General features: G+C 36.7%; 1 protein-coding gene across 6 annotated transcripts in view; it reads right to left on the bottom strand.

The window, feature by feature from the left end:
* The window catches only part of ELOVL6 (ELOVL fatty acid elongase 6), a 123557-nt gene that overhangs the window by 40044 nt on the left and 70277 nt on the right, over nucleotides 1-13236 (bottom strand). For all 6 annotated transcript variants that reach the window (XM_010953684.3, XM_074342347.1, XM_045515782.2 and 3 more), the window contains one exon: nucleotides 6809-6940. In XM_010953684.3, the coding sequence (XP_010951986.1) occupies nucleotides 6809-6940 (132 nt within the window). The remainder of the gene's footprint in view (nucleotides 1-6808; nucleotides 6941-13236) is intronic.

Here is a 13236-nt window from a genome sequence, read left to right as displayed (position 1 = left end):
TCATTAACATCATTGGAATTACTGTGTGTCCTGCTGTTCTCTGTGGATTAACAGGGACCACTTCTGGCAACCATATAACAAAGTTCTAGATACAAGGTGCGTGGGTATAAATTAAGTTCTGAAAGTTGTCATTTTCAATGTTTGATCATCTTACAGATCAATGATGTACTTAACTCTTTCAATATGGGGTTTTAAAATGTCATATTTTGTCTCATCTGAACAGTTTTAGCTGTTTTTATTATATGTGTTTCTTTAAAAATAAGGCACTTGCCAGTAATCCTTCCAATATTAAATACTGATGCATATGTGTATAAAACCACAAGTAGATACATTAAATATCATTCATCTGTTGCTCTGCACTGTTAAACCTACTTTTTTGAATGTGTTCTGTGCTATACATATACCCTTTGTTCATAAAAATCTTACAAAAAAAAAGAAAAATTTTCAGTTAATCTTGAATCTATTTTACACTTAAGAGAACCACAAAACATTGACCAAGGAAATTAAAAGATGACTTAAAGAAATGGAAAGATGTCCTGTGTTCTTGGATTAGAAGAATTAATGTTATTAAAATGGCCATACTACCCAAAGCAATCTAGAGATTTAATGTGATCCCTATCAAATTACCCAGGACAGTTTTCACAGAACTAGAACAAATAATCCTAAAATTTATATGGAATCACAAAAGACCCAGAATTGCCAAAGCTTTACTGAAGAAAAAGAATGAAGCTGGAGGAATAACCCTCCCAGACTTCAGAGAGTACAGAGCTACAGTAATCAAAACAGCATGGTATCGGTACAAATGCAGACATATGGATCAATGAAACAGAATAGAGGCCCAGAAATAAACCCACCAACCTACAGTCAATAAATCTTTGACAAAGAAGGCAAGAAGATAAAATGGAGTAAAGACAATCTCTTCAGCAAATGGTGTTGGGAAAACTGGTCAGCTGCATGTAAATCAATGAAGTTAGAATACTCCCTCACACCATACAGAAAAATAAACTCAAAATGGCTTAAAGACTTAAACATAAGACAAGACACTATAAACCTCTTAGAAGAAAACACAGGCAAAGCATTATCTAAGATAAATCTCAGCAATATTCTCCTAGGGCAGTCTACCCAGGCAATAGAAATAAAAGCAAAAATGAACAAATGGGGCCTAATTAGACTTACAAGCTTTTGCACAGCAAAGGAAACCATAAGCAAAACAAAGACAACCTATGGAATTTGGAGAAAATATTTGCAAAAGATGAAACTGACAAGGGCTTAATTTCCAGAATTTATAAACAACCCATACAACTTAATAAGAAAAAAACAAACAACCCAATCCAAAAATGGGCAGAAGTCCTAAACAAGCAATTCTCCAATAAAGACATACAAATGGCCAATAGGCACATGAAAAAATGCTCAAATCACTAATTATCAGAGAAAAGCAAATCAAAACTACAGTGAGGTATCACCTCACACCAGTCAGAATGGCCATCATTAAAAAGTCCACAAATGATAAATGCTGGAGATGGTGTGGAGAAAAGGGAACCCTCCTACATTGTTTGTTGGAATGTAGTTTGGTGCAGTTGTGATGAAAAACAGTATGGAGATTCCTCAATAGACTAAAAATAGACTTTTCATATGATCCAGCAATCCCACTCCAGGGCATATATCCAGAGGGAACTCTAATTCTCAAAGATACCTGCACCCCAGTGTTCATAGCAGCACTATTTACAATAGCCAAGACATGGAAACAACCTAAATGTCCACTGACAGATGACTGGATAAAGAAATTGTGGTATATTTACACAATAGAATATCACTCAGCCATAAAAAATGTCATTTGCAGCAACATGGATGGACCTGGAGATTATCATTCTAAGTGAACTAAGCCAGAAAGAGAAAGAAAAATATCATATGATATCACTTATATGTGGAATCTAAAAAAAAAAAAGATAAACGAACTTATTTACAAAACAGAAACAGACTCACAGACATAGAAAACAAACTTATGGTTACCAGGGGGAAAGGGAATGGAAAGGGATAAATTGGGAGTTTGAGATTTACAGATACTAATATATATAAAGTAGATGTAAAGAACAAGTTCATATTTTATAGCACAAGGAACTATATTCAATATCTTGTAGTAACTTATGGTGAAAAGTAATATGAAAATGAATATATGTATGTTCATGTATGACTGAAGCATTACGCTGTACACCAAAAATTGACACAACATTGTAAACTGACTATACTTCAATAAAAATATATATAAAAAAGAAAAAAAAATTTATAATTAAACCAAGATGAAATTCAATGACAAAATAAAAATATGGCCAGGAAATAAAAATGAGTTTCAACAGGGAAAAGTGCTGGTTAGTAACAAGGTGAAAAGTCAAACTGCAAAGTAAGGCTGTCTGGCTTTGTACAAATAAAGCATAAAACAATTGAGGCCAGAGTGAGTCACCAGGAAATATGAGTAAGCAAATTTGAAGCAGGTGTGATCCTGGCATCTATAAATATGCAGCACAAAGTAATTATCTTATTCTAATGTGCATTGACTAGATACCCTACTTTGACCTGTTCTGGGTCAGAAGGCTCCTTATGCTGCCAATGAGAAGAAAACTCTGCCAGACAGATAACTGGTAAAGGCTGCTTGAATCAGAAGCACACGCATTTGTACCCAATCTAGAGGGATTTGCAGTTATTAAATAAATACATAGAAAGTCCTTTATAAATCACCTGTACCAACCCAGGTGAGATAGCATAGCAACATGATTTAATGACTCAGCACTTTCTGAGAAGAATGGATGGTAGACACCTTGAAGGGCTTGATGTTGTTTGCCAGGAAGAACAAACTCGTCTAAAAGATTTACTAAGTCAAATTACCAGAATTTTTCTCCATGTTTATCCTAAGGAAATATTTAAACATCTAGGGCAAAACACCACCTGGAATTACCTCATCAAATAAAGAAATGCTTTTCCTTGGGTTGGGTGGGATGTAGGTTAGAAGTAAGCTGTTGTGTCCCAGTCATATCTGTACAGACCAACTGACTCTAGAAGTTGATGGCTTGAATCTAAAAGGGGAGGGCAGGGTTGCAGATAATGGGGACAAACTGTCAAGCAAACCCCAGAGAAGTCATTCTCAAATGAAATAAATTCATGGAGTATCTGAGGAACAACTGACTAGATTATATTCTATCTATTCCATCAAAACTTATGGCAGCTTTCAATAAACTACACTTTATTTGGCCTGTATGAAGACTGCTATCATATTCAGTCAACATCCAAATGTAAAGAGAAAGAAGGAAAACATTCTACAGGTAATTCTTGCCAGACTATACAACTACCCTCCCACCTCTTGCTGAAGTAGACCAGTAAGAAGAGAGGGTTTTTCGTTTTGCTTAAAGAGCCTACCTATCCAATTTAATTTCCACCCCAATTTTCTTAGTTCACGGGTAAACACAGTTTGGGGCATCCGGAAATAAGTCACAGATGGGTGGGTCTCTGGCTACTGTAAAAGGCTAACAAGCAAGCTTGAAAAGTTGGGGAAGGACATTATTTCCAAGCAGTAAAATATACAAAAAAAATCTTTTCAGCGATTTTTCAAAAGAAAAATCTTACTATTCCTCACCCCTCCTCTCCTTCATTTCAAATTCCTCTAAAGTTTGGTTTGGTTCTCCTTCTCTTTCCTTCTTTTTCCAAATATGATATCATATCGCATTAGTGATAAGGAACAAAGAGTGGAGCAGATAATTGTTCCTTAGGGTCCTACTGAATCGCAGATCAACTAATGTAAGAATGTCTCTTGAGCAAAGACTTCCCATACTTCTATATTAGATGCCATTTACTGGTGGATTTGAAAATTTGTGAATTACAGTGAGGTGAGAGCCAGTCAAAATATTCTATAAAAACATATCCTTGTAATAATGAAATTATATGACCAAAATAGGGGAATTTTTATTAATGCCCAGTAAAACATCTGTGAGAAGAGCTAATTTTTAAAAAAATTGATGTTATTTATTTTCATTGAGATACACTTGATTTGCAATGTGGTACTAGTTTCTGGTATATAGCATAGTGATACAGTTATACATATATATTCTTTTTCATATCCCTTTCCATTATATGTTATTACGAGAATTCTTTAAGTACAGAGAAATCTCAGTAAGCTCTTCCTAACGTGGAGCCATGTTCAGTTAATACAACCACAAAATTCCATTATAATGTTTTTCAAGTAATTGATTTGAACTTTATGCTCCACAGTAGCACCATGTTGTTAATCTACTTTATATATAGTAGTTTGTATCTGCTAATCCCAAACTCCTAATTTATCTCTCCCCACCCCCTCCTTTCCCCTTTGGTAACCATAAATTTGTTTTCTAACCTGTGAATCTGTTTGTTTTGTAAATAAGTTCACTTGTACTATTTTTCAGATTCCACATATAAGTGATATATGATTTGTGTTTGTGTGTCTTACTTCACTTAGTATGGTAATCTCTAGGTCCATCCACGTTGTTGCCAATGGCATTATTTCATTCTTTTTCATGGCTAAGTAATATTCTACTGTTTGTGTGTATGAACACTACTCAGTGTATGTGAAAAGGATTCAGGAGCCAACTTGAAGAAACTCCCACTGCCCAAACATGGGATAATTCAGTATCAAAAAGAATAATAGCAATAGACTATAACACAGTAATTCCAAATTCACCTCAAAATCACTGACACATAAAAAAGTATACATCTATGAGTTCATAATGATTTTTTTAAAAACATTATCATCGCAGGCTAAGTAATCGTTTTTTTCTGAAACTGCTAAATACTACCAAAGAACCAAGCATTTATCCTGGCTTTGCTACAATAAGTTCTTATTAAAAAGTCCTATCAAATGTTAAACTTAAATATAATAAAATTTCTAGATCTAACTACCAACTAACAAGGAATACAGAAGACAGAAGAATACAATCAGCAAAATCCACTCTGAGAGAAACTCTAAAAGGAAAATGATCTGGTTTCTTCAAAGGATGGGTTGGGAGTGGGAGGAGGGACACAGAGAGGAAGGAAGAAACTTCCAAGTTAAAAGAACTCAACCAATGAAAATGTGTAGGATCTATTTTGATCAAGATTCTTAAAAATAAATTATTAAAAAAACCATCATTTATGAGACAACTGAGGAAACTAGAACTTTTCATCATAAAGAATTAGTACTAATTTAGGTGAGATAATGACAACTTTTTAATAAGACTGTTTAACTTTTAGAAATGGTATCATTTAAGCAAAAGAAATGGTATCATTTCATTCAAAAGTATTTGAGTTTGTATTAATTCCAAGTAATCTGGGGGCAAGGGAGAAGTTGGTAGGGATGTAGATGAAACAAGATTAATAGTGTTAATGATTAAGTAGGGTAACAGGTACACGGGGGTCCTTGTACTCTCTTCTCTGTTTATAAGTGCTAAGGTTTAAAAAAAGAGGAAAAAGGCTCAGAAAATGTTGAAAATTCTGTAAAATGCTGAAAGGCATCATTAGAAGAAGGTAATTTCCCCCTCAAATATCAAAATACTTCAGGTGATGCATACTCTGTGAACCTTCAATGTAAGTAAAAATGAAAATGCTGCTTTGTGGTAGAGAATTATGACCTGATACTTAGTGACATGGAAGGAGTCTTTACAGTGACAGATCCAAATCATGAGAACCTCAAATGTAGTGCCTTACAAAATGCACCAAAATAAAGAGCATATTCAGTCGCAGCAAGCAGATGAGTGCATCAGACGCAGGAGCCAGTGTAATGGGAATGTGTAGATCATCAGAGTTTGTGAAAACCCTCATCTTTAACCCACCTTAAGTGACTAATGAGGCTTTTTATAGGACCATCTATTTCTCCTTAGTGGCAGAATTACTATGCAACATGAAAAAATAAAAAGAAATACTCCTAAACATTGAAACAAAGGGTTTTTTATTCCGTAGGATATCTACATCTGCTCCCCTACCCCCATGCCAAGCCTAGTTACCAACTTCTGGTTTTGACAAGCAAAACACAAATAGAACAGGTGCCTTTGTCAGCACTGTAGGTAAATTCTGGTACCTGTGTGGACACCAGCTGTGTGCTCATTAGTCTTCTGATTGCCAAATCCCCTAATATTACAAAACTAGAAATGCTCCTTCCAGCTTCCAGGAGTGTGCCTGGATGTTGGCTGGCAGATGTCCCCGGAGAGATCAGGCCTGGTCCTGACAGCTGCCATAATGAGTTTTACCAGGGGCAAAGTAAAAACTGGCTGCACGAGCACAGGTCTGAGAGTGAAGTCGGGCAATGCAGGAGGAGGATGCTTCAGGGGATGCAGAACAAAAGCGTTCTCTGGACTAGTGATACTGACACAGACAGGTATTCAGTGTCTGGTCATATGCCCACATGCCATTTTTGATTAGGTCCTAGTCAGTAAAAGCACACCCATCACATTTGAACCCTACTCTTCCATAGACTTCTACAGTTTACTGCTATGGCTTTCCATTAAGCCCTCCATCTATATTTATACAACAGAAATAATGGAATTGATGCACTGCTTCTAGTCCTAAGGCATAAACTGAATTACTGCATCAACAGTTCAGAGAAGAAAGGAGATGGCCTGTGAGCTCTCAAAATAAAGAGTCTGAGTGTAGTGCAGTAAGTTTGGATGCAATGAAGGTCTTCTCTGTGGGCATGACTTTATGTCCTTAATAATCAAAAATATGAGATGTAAGATAAAAAGTTCAGTGGTTGCTTCTTTCAGCTGAGTCTGATGAAATGGATGGATTTTATTTGGAAATGGAAAAACAAACCTACCTGAAGACTGCAAGGGTCAGAGACCACAGCACTAATGGCTTCCTCAGTTCAAACTTTGCCCGTTTGTTCATTAGGTGCCGACCACCAAAGATAAAGGCAGCATACAGAGCGGAAAACAGGAAAGATTTCTTCCTGTGAACAAACAGAAGACCAAAATCTTATGAGATCAAACTCTTTAAGGAATTTATTTTTATTCAGTAGAAACTTATATTTACTCATTATTCATCAACTTGTGTACCATTCTCCTCTTTGTAAGCACTGAAGACATTCTTGGGAATGTGCCTCAATCACTGAAGAGAGAATGCTCAGGCCATTTGACAATATGGCACCTGTCAAACCCTCCCTTGACAAATTAGGTCACCTAGATTTACCAACACACATCAGGATAGGCGCGTTTTACTTTTTGAACTCTGTAACTCTAAACATTTCAACAACATAGCACTGAGGTCCCAAAAGAAAACGTTTCACTTATGGAATTCATTTCAGTTTTCTGAGTTTGTTGGACAACTTAGATGAATGTTTAAAAAGAATTATTTTTATTGGACACAAAATAGTTGGTGACAGAGTTGTGTCTTGGAGGCTTTCTTTATCCTAACAGGCTAATGATACTAAAAAATGATTTTAGAGGACTATTTGATGATTTAAAACACTAAAACCAAGCTACTTGATTTATGACTGCCCCAAGATGGATTCCTGACATCTTCTCCAAAGAAGGCAGGTATTAAATGTTAGTATTATCATTAATAACAGGCATAATTGTCAGATATCATACAATATAACAGGAAGAACACAGAACCGCCTACAGTACATGCCAAAACCCTTGAGCTTGAATCTATTGAATATGTGATTTTACTACCTGCTTATAGGAAATACAGGGGATAAAGCCAAACTGTGGGACATTCTGTAGGGCGGCTGAATTTATTTCTTCAAAACATCAGTGGTAAGAAATAAAAATCTGTTCTAGATTAAAAGTGAGTTGAGAGATGTATCAAATATACTGTGTAGAAATTTTTTGGATCCTTATTTGAACAAATGAATTGTAAAAAAACCCAAAAAACAAACCAAACACCTTTAATGAAATCAGAAAGTTGAAACCTGATGAGCATTATTGTAAAAGGCTTCCAGTTTTTTTCCCTGACTGCTGACATGTATTGCTGACTCACGACGGATCTTATTCACACAAGCAACACTCCTTCGCTGAGTGCAAGTGACCTATTTGATAAACACTGCCAAATAAAACAGCGATTCTGAAATCAACTGGTAAGTCAGGGCCAAATAAACCACTTCTAATGAGTTTTGCAGGCTCTTTTCTTGGAAACACAAGACCTGGCTGGGACACAGTAGTAAGTGCTTAATAAATATTTGTCGAATGATCATGATCTGATATCAGATTTTCCAATGCATGTGGGGGCTCAGCAAACACTCTGAATGAACAGTTGAACCTTCCCAGTACTGTCTTAATAACTAAAGAAAAAACTTTTCAGACAAAACATACAATTCATTTTCTTCCTCCAGAAAGAAAGACTATTCCTATATTTCAAGAAGTGGCAAAGTGAGACAATTTATTATACCTATAGAACATTTCAAGAAGAAAGTACTTTTAGCCATAAATATATTTATTGCTTTACTTCTTTGAATTCTGCACGTGTATGGCACAAAATTAAGAGTCAGAATCACTATCTGTATTTACATGCATATAGCAAGGACTCACTGAAGAAAAACAAGTCTATGAAGTTAATGTGGACAACAGTAATATGAAATAGTATACGTCCTTTTCTGAATTACAAAGGTAACAATAAGTGACAATAATCACAGTGTTATGATTTAAGGAATGATTTCTATGCACAGACATAGTGCTAAAAAGCTTTATCATTTAATCCTCCTAATCAGCCTTAACGTAAATAAAACATTATCTTCATGTTCTGAGTAAGGAATCTGGCTTAGAGGTTAAGTAGCCTCAGCTCTCCCTGCTCTCCTGTGGTAAACTTTTGGAGGAAAGAAGGGTGTAGCTGGTATGTTCTCTTCTAAGCATGTAAGCATGCCTTAAGCCCTCCTACTGAATTGCAAGGCCATTGTGCAGCACATTATTTAACTCTGAGAAGATAAAAAGGAATCACTACAGCAGTCTGTCATACTTTCTGGGCATGGTACACTTAGATCCAAACCTTCTTCATCTCCTGGAGAACAAGTTCATTGTATGTACTACTGAAAACTTTCCCTTACAATTATGTATCATTCTCTTACTCATTCAATCCAGTTCTGACTTTAGTGATAGATTATGTTGCTTGTAATTATGAATGTCTATATGATCCTCTCATTCTAGCCTAAGGGAAAAATAATGTCTCCTGAAGAACCAAAAAAAAAAAAAAAGAATAAAAATCTTCCCTCTATTTCTTTAGTTCTGGAATGAGAATTCATCCTCATGGACTGCTAGCTTCCTGGCAAGGACGATTCTCTTTTTCACATGTTTTCTAAAGATCTCATCTTCAGTTCCACAGCTAGGGCAACAAAGTCAATCAATATAAACACGCAGAATTTGAGAGTCCCGAGGGACCAATCTCCTTGTTCTACAGAGAGGAAAAGGAGTGGGGGTGTGTGTGGGTTTGTGTGAGTGTGCTGATGACAGTGGTTGCTCACGGTCACACAGATGCATACTGCATGTTGGTCAAAACCAGCAAAAATTGCAATGGCTCGAGCAGGTGGGTAAACATAAATCAATTGTCTAGGTTACATCTGACAGGCAGTCAATAAAGGGAACTGATATTTAAGTATAAATGCTATAAAATAAGTTGATTATAGACTATATAAATCTTTCACTGCAGTGAAATTTAAACAATGCTTTGGGTTAATTTAAAACCACACTTAGGCTTCTCCTAAAAGAGGGAGTCATCTAACAAGGCATTAACTCTTAACTCTTCAATTGAGCAACCAAAATTTTTCTATTATAGTTGAATGTTACAATTTTTCCATGTTGCTCAGAAGATAAATTTTTCTTTAGCAAAGTGGGCAATTTAAGTGGATTAAAACTGTCTTTCCATTCTGCTATCTCTTTGGTAAAGGTTCAGTTACAGTCAAGATGAATAATGACTTGCTGCTGGTCCACTTACTGTTTAATGTGGACAGATGACTTCCCTAAAGCTTCAACAGGAATCCAATAATACTTCACATTCTGGCAGGCCTCCATAGCTGGGTATAATGGTAACCCATTGTTTATCACCAGATAATTTTTAGATTGTATCGACTCTTCCTATTTAATTAGCCTTAAGTGCACACCTTATAGCATAACCTTTAACTGTAGGTGCTTAATAAATACTTTTCAGGATGGTGATTCCATAGCTATGTATATAAATTACCCAACCAATGATCATTCCCAACCAAATGAGATACTGATGTGCTTTGAGCTTGTCATGCTTGCATTTACCCTTTCCCCCACCTTTCATTTGTCAATGTAAAAAATGAAAATTAGTCCATAATTAATAAAAATAATGGTCTTATTCTTTATCCTTGGAAAACTGGATTTCTTTATCATGCTGCCTTATTCCACAATGTTCCTAGATTTTTTTTTCCATTCTGACCCAAACAGCTGCTTATGATTTGTATTTATTGTTCCAATAACACTTTTCAAAGAGTGTGTATATATTCAAATGGGGTTTTTTTTCCCCCTGGGATTCTACTGAAACCAATATTTAGTAGCTGGAAACTTTTTAACACATCGAATCTCTGCCAAATGACTTGTAATCCTTTGGGAGTCAAATTTATTTGTGAATGGCAGGCAAAACTTTCATGTGGGTAGCGTTTCAACATAGGATAATTGCTAATGAACACCCCGGGGAGATGGCCTGAGCTCTTTTATGTCAGTAACCTTGTTTTCATGGTGACTGTACATGTGTGAGGCATGAGGAGTTGTGAAAGGGAAATAAGCTGTGAGGGAGAAAAGGAAAGAAAAGAAAAGGAGACCTAAAAGCATCTCTCGCTTTGGCTGGTCTGCCTGGTGCATGGAAAGTTTTCACATTCTAAGTCGTAGAGTGAGAAACTGAGAAAGAATCCTAATCAGTGAGGCTGCAATTCTTAAGATTTCTCCTTTAGTTCAGTTGCTGATTCAAGTCAGCAAATAAGTCAACGGTCTGAAAGTAATTTTAGGCCACATATGAATTGGAGACTGTGAGAAATTAATACACACAAACCTCAATTAAGTGAATCTGGAGACTAGAGGCGGTGCTCTCCTGCCCTGTGACCATGGCAGAGCTTAACAGGAAGAAGAAAGTCTCCTTTCCTGACAAGAACTCGACCAATGAAAAGCCTTGGAGTCTGTTTAGCTCTCTCCCAATTTCCTTTCCCCCCTTCCCCTCTACAAGAGGGCTCTCCTTCCCTTGCCTGTGGGGTACTTGCACTTGGCTTATCATGGTTGCAGACCCTGAATTTACAATTCTCGGCTAATCCCAAAGAAACTCATTTTGCTGGAGAAAAATCTGGTCATCTATTTGTTTGAAGTCAACAAGACCCAGAGAAGGAAGGAAATACACTTCTTTTTGCAAATAAGACATTTAGTGGATGTGTATGGTGGTTATAAGAGTATAGAGGGACGTTTTACAAGAGTATAAAGGAAGGTTTTCTTGAGAGAGATTCTGAAAAGTACGCTCCTGGAGCTCTAGCCAGGGCTGGATCGTGTCACTTTGAGAATTCCCTCAGGACTTCACAGAGGCATTTTTCTATATTAAAAATTATGGAAAATTTCCAGCAGTTTTTATTCACTAGTAAATTATAACTAGGAATTAACTCTGTGCCCAGAAATTCTGACAAAGAATAATTCTGGGAATAATGGAAATATGTCCATAATTAATACAAACGGTGACTTTATAATTGCCACTCAAGCCATGAGGAAAGAAGTGTTATTCTAACCTGTTGTGTTTGACCCAGCAAACCAAATAATGTGTGATCTTTTGAGTCTGAGTTGCAAACACTTCTGCTTCTCATGCTGCTTTTCCCTCAGATGCTAATTTAAAGATCACAGGTTCTTATTTAAGTAGAGAAAGCCATTCTTTTGTAATTCAGTATTTCTACTGTCAAAGTAGGTCATGATCAAAGTAGAGTTACATGCATGCAATGGATTCAGTGACACAGCTACATACCCCTCTCCAGGAAAAGTACTCTCCTCTTAGGACAGACCTATGTAATGCTGCTTGTACATACCTACCAACCTATCCTTTCTCCCCACCTTTTAAAAAATCTTGATAAACTGTCCTCTTGTTGGTTTTCTTTCTACGATTGGAAATAAGACCTTTGAAGGGAAAACTTTCAAAATGTGTAAGAACACACAAACACATGCAGCCCCATTTAAAACATGCCATCTCGTTCATACTTAAATTGGCAAGATACCAATTAATTCCTTGTTTCCTTAGATGTTTTTAGTTGATGAAAAATGCTGACATCCATCCATCCTTCCACTCAAAATGATCTTTTTCACTTGCAGTGTGGTTAGTATGCCACTGAATGAAAAAAAAAAAAAAAAAGGCTAGCTTTCAGGTGGATCCTTAAGGCTATGGATGGATGGACAGAGGCAAGTGATTTGGGCTGGGGAGAAGCCATGGTATAAGCATGAGCTGAATTGGGAGTTTATCAGACCAGGTGCATTGGAGTAGGGGAAGCCCATTTGGAAGTGTAGGGTAAAGTCAGGGTACGTGGCATCCTGAAAGCTGCAGCAAAGTTAGGACTGCATCCTCAGCTCAAGGGTGCAGTAGGTTGTAAGGCAGGTGGCCAGTAATTTGTTACTACTAATAATTAAAATATAGTACAGACACTTGTTGCTTACTTTGTTGTCTTTCCTTCTTAAAAAAAAATAGATTCACACATGGGTACATCATTATGAGCCTTGGATGCAAGAAGGGGGAAGAATGATGGACAGTGATTCCAGAAAGATAGGTGGAGAATGCTGGTGTAAGCCATGGAGAGCACCGAAAATCCTGGAGCCGAGAAGGGGCAGAATAAAGAGATAAGCTCACAGGGAAACAGCATTAATTACTTCTATTCTCGAGGGCAGATATGGCTGAAGTTTGACTCTGCTTCTCTAAGTCAATACACTTTGGCATATTCCCCATGACCTACACTGCCAGCAGCCGTAGGGCAGGAATCACTGAAGTGCATGTGTTTACTGAAGCAAGTTCTTTTGTAAGTTGCTGTTCTTCACAGGACTGACCAGATGGCACCTCCTCTACGTTTCATTCATTTAAGAATGAATAGTTTTTGCATATGCCAGTCATTATCTACATTTGAAATCTCAGTCTGTCCCTTCCCATGCCCCGCCCCTTTGGCAACCACAAGTTTGTATTTTATGTCTATGAGTCTGTTTCTGTTTTGTATTTATGTTCTTTTTTTTTTTTTTTAAGATTCCACACATGAGTGATCTCATATGGTATTTTTCTTTCTCTTTC

Source organism: Camelus bactrianus, chromosome 2 (genome assembly GCF_048773025.1).
Source record: "Camelus bactrianus isolate YW-2024 breed Bactrian camel chromosome 2, ASM4877302v1, whole genome shotgun sequence".
NCBI classification, from domain to species: domain Eukaryota; kingdom Metazoa; phylum Chordata; class Mammalia; order Artiodactyla; family Camelidae; genus Camelus; species Camelus bactrianus.
This window is presented reverse-complemented; position numbering and strand designations above follow the sequence as displayed.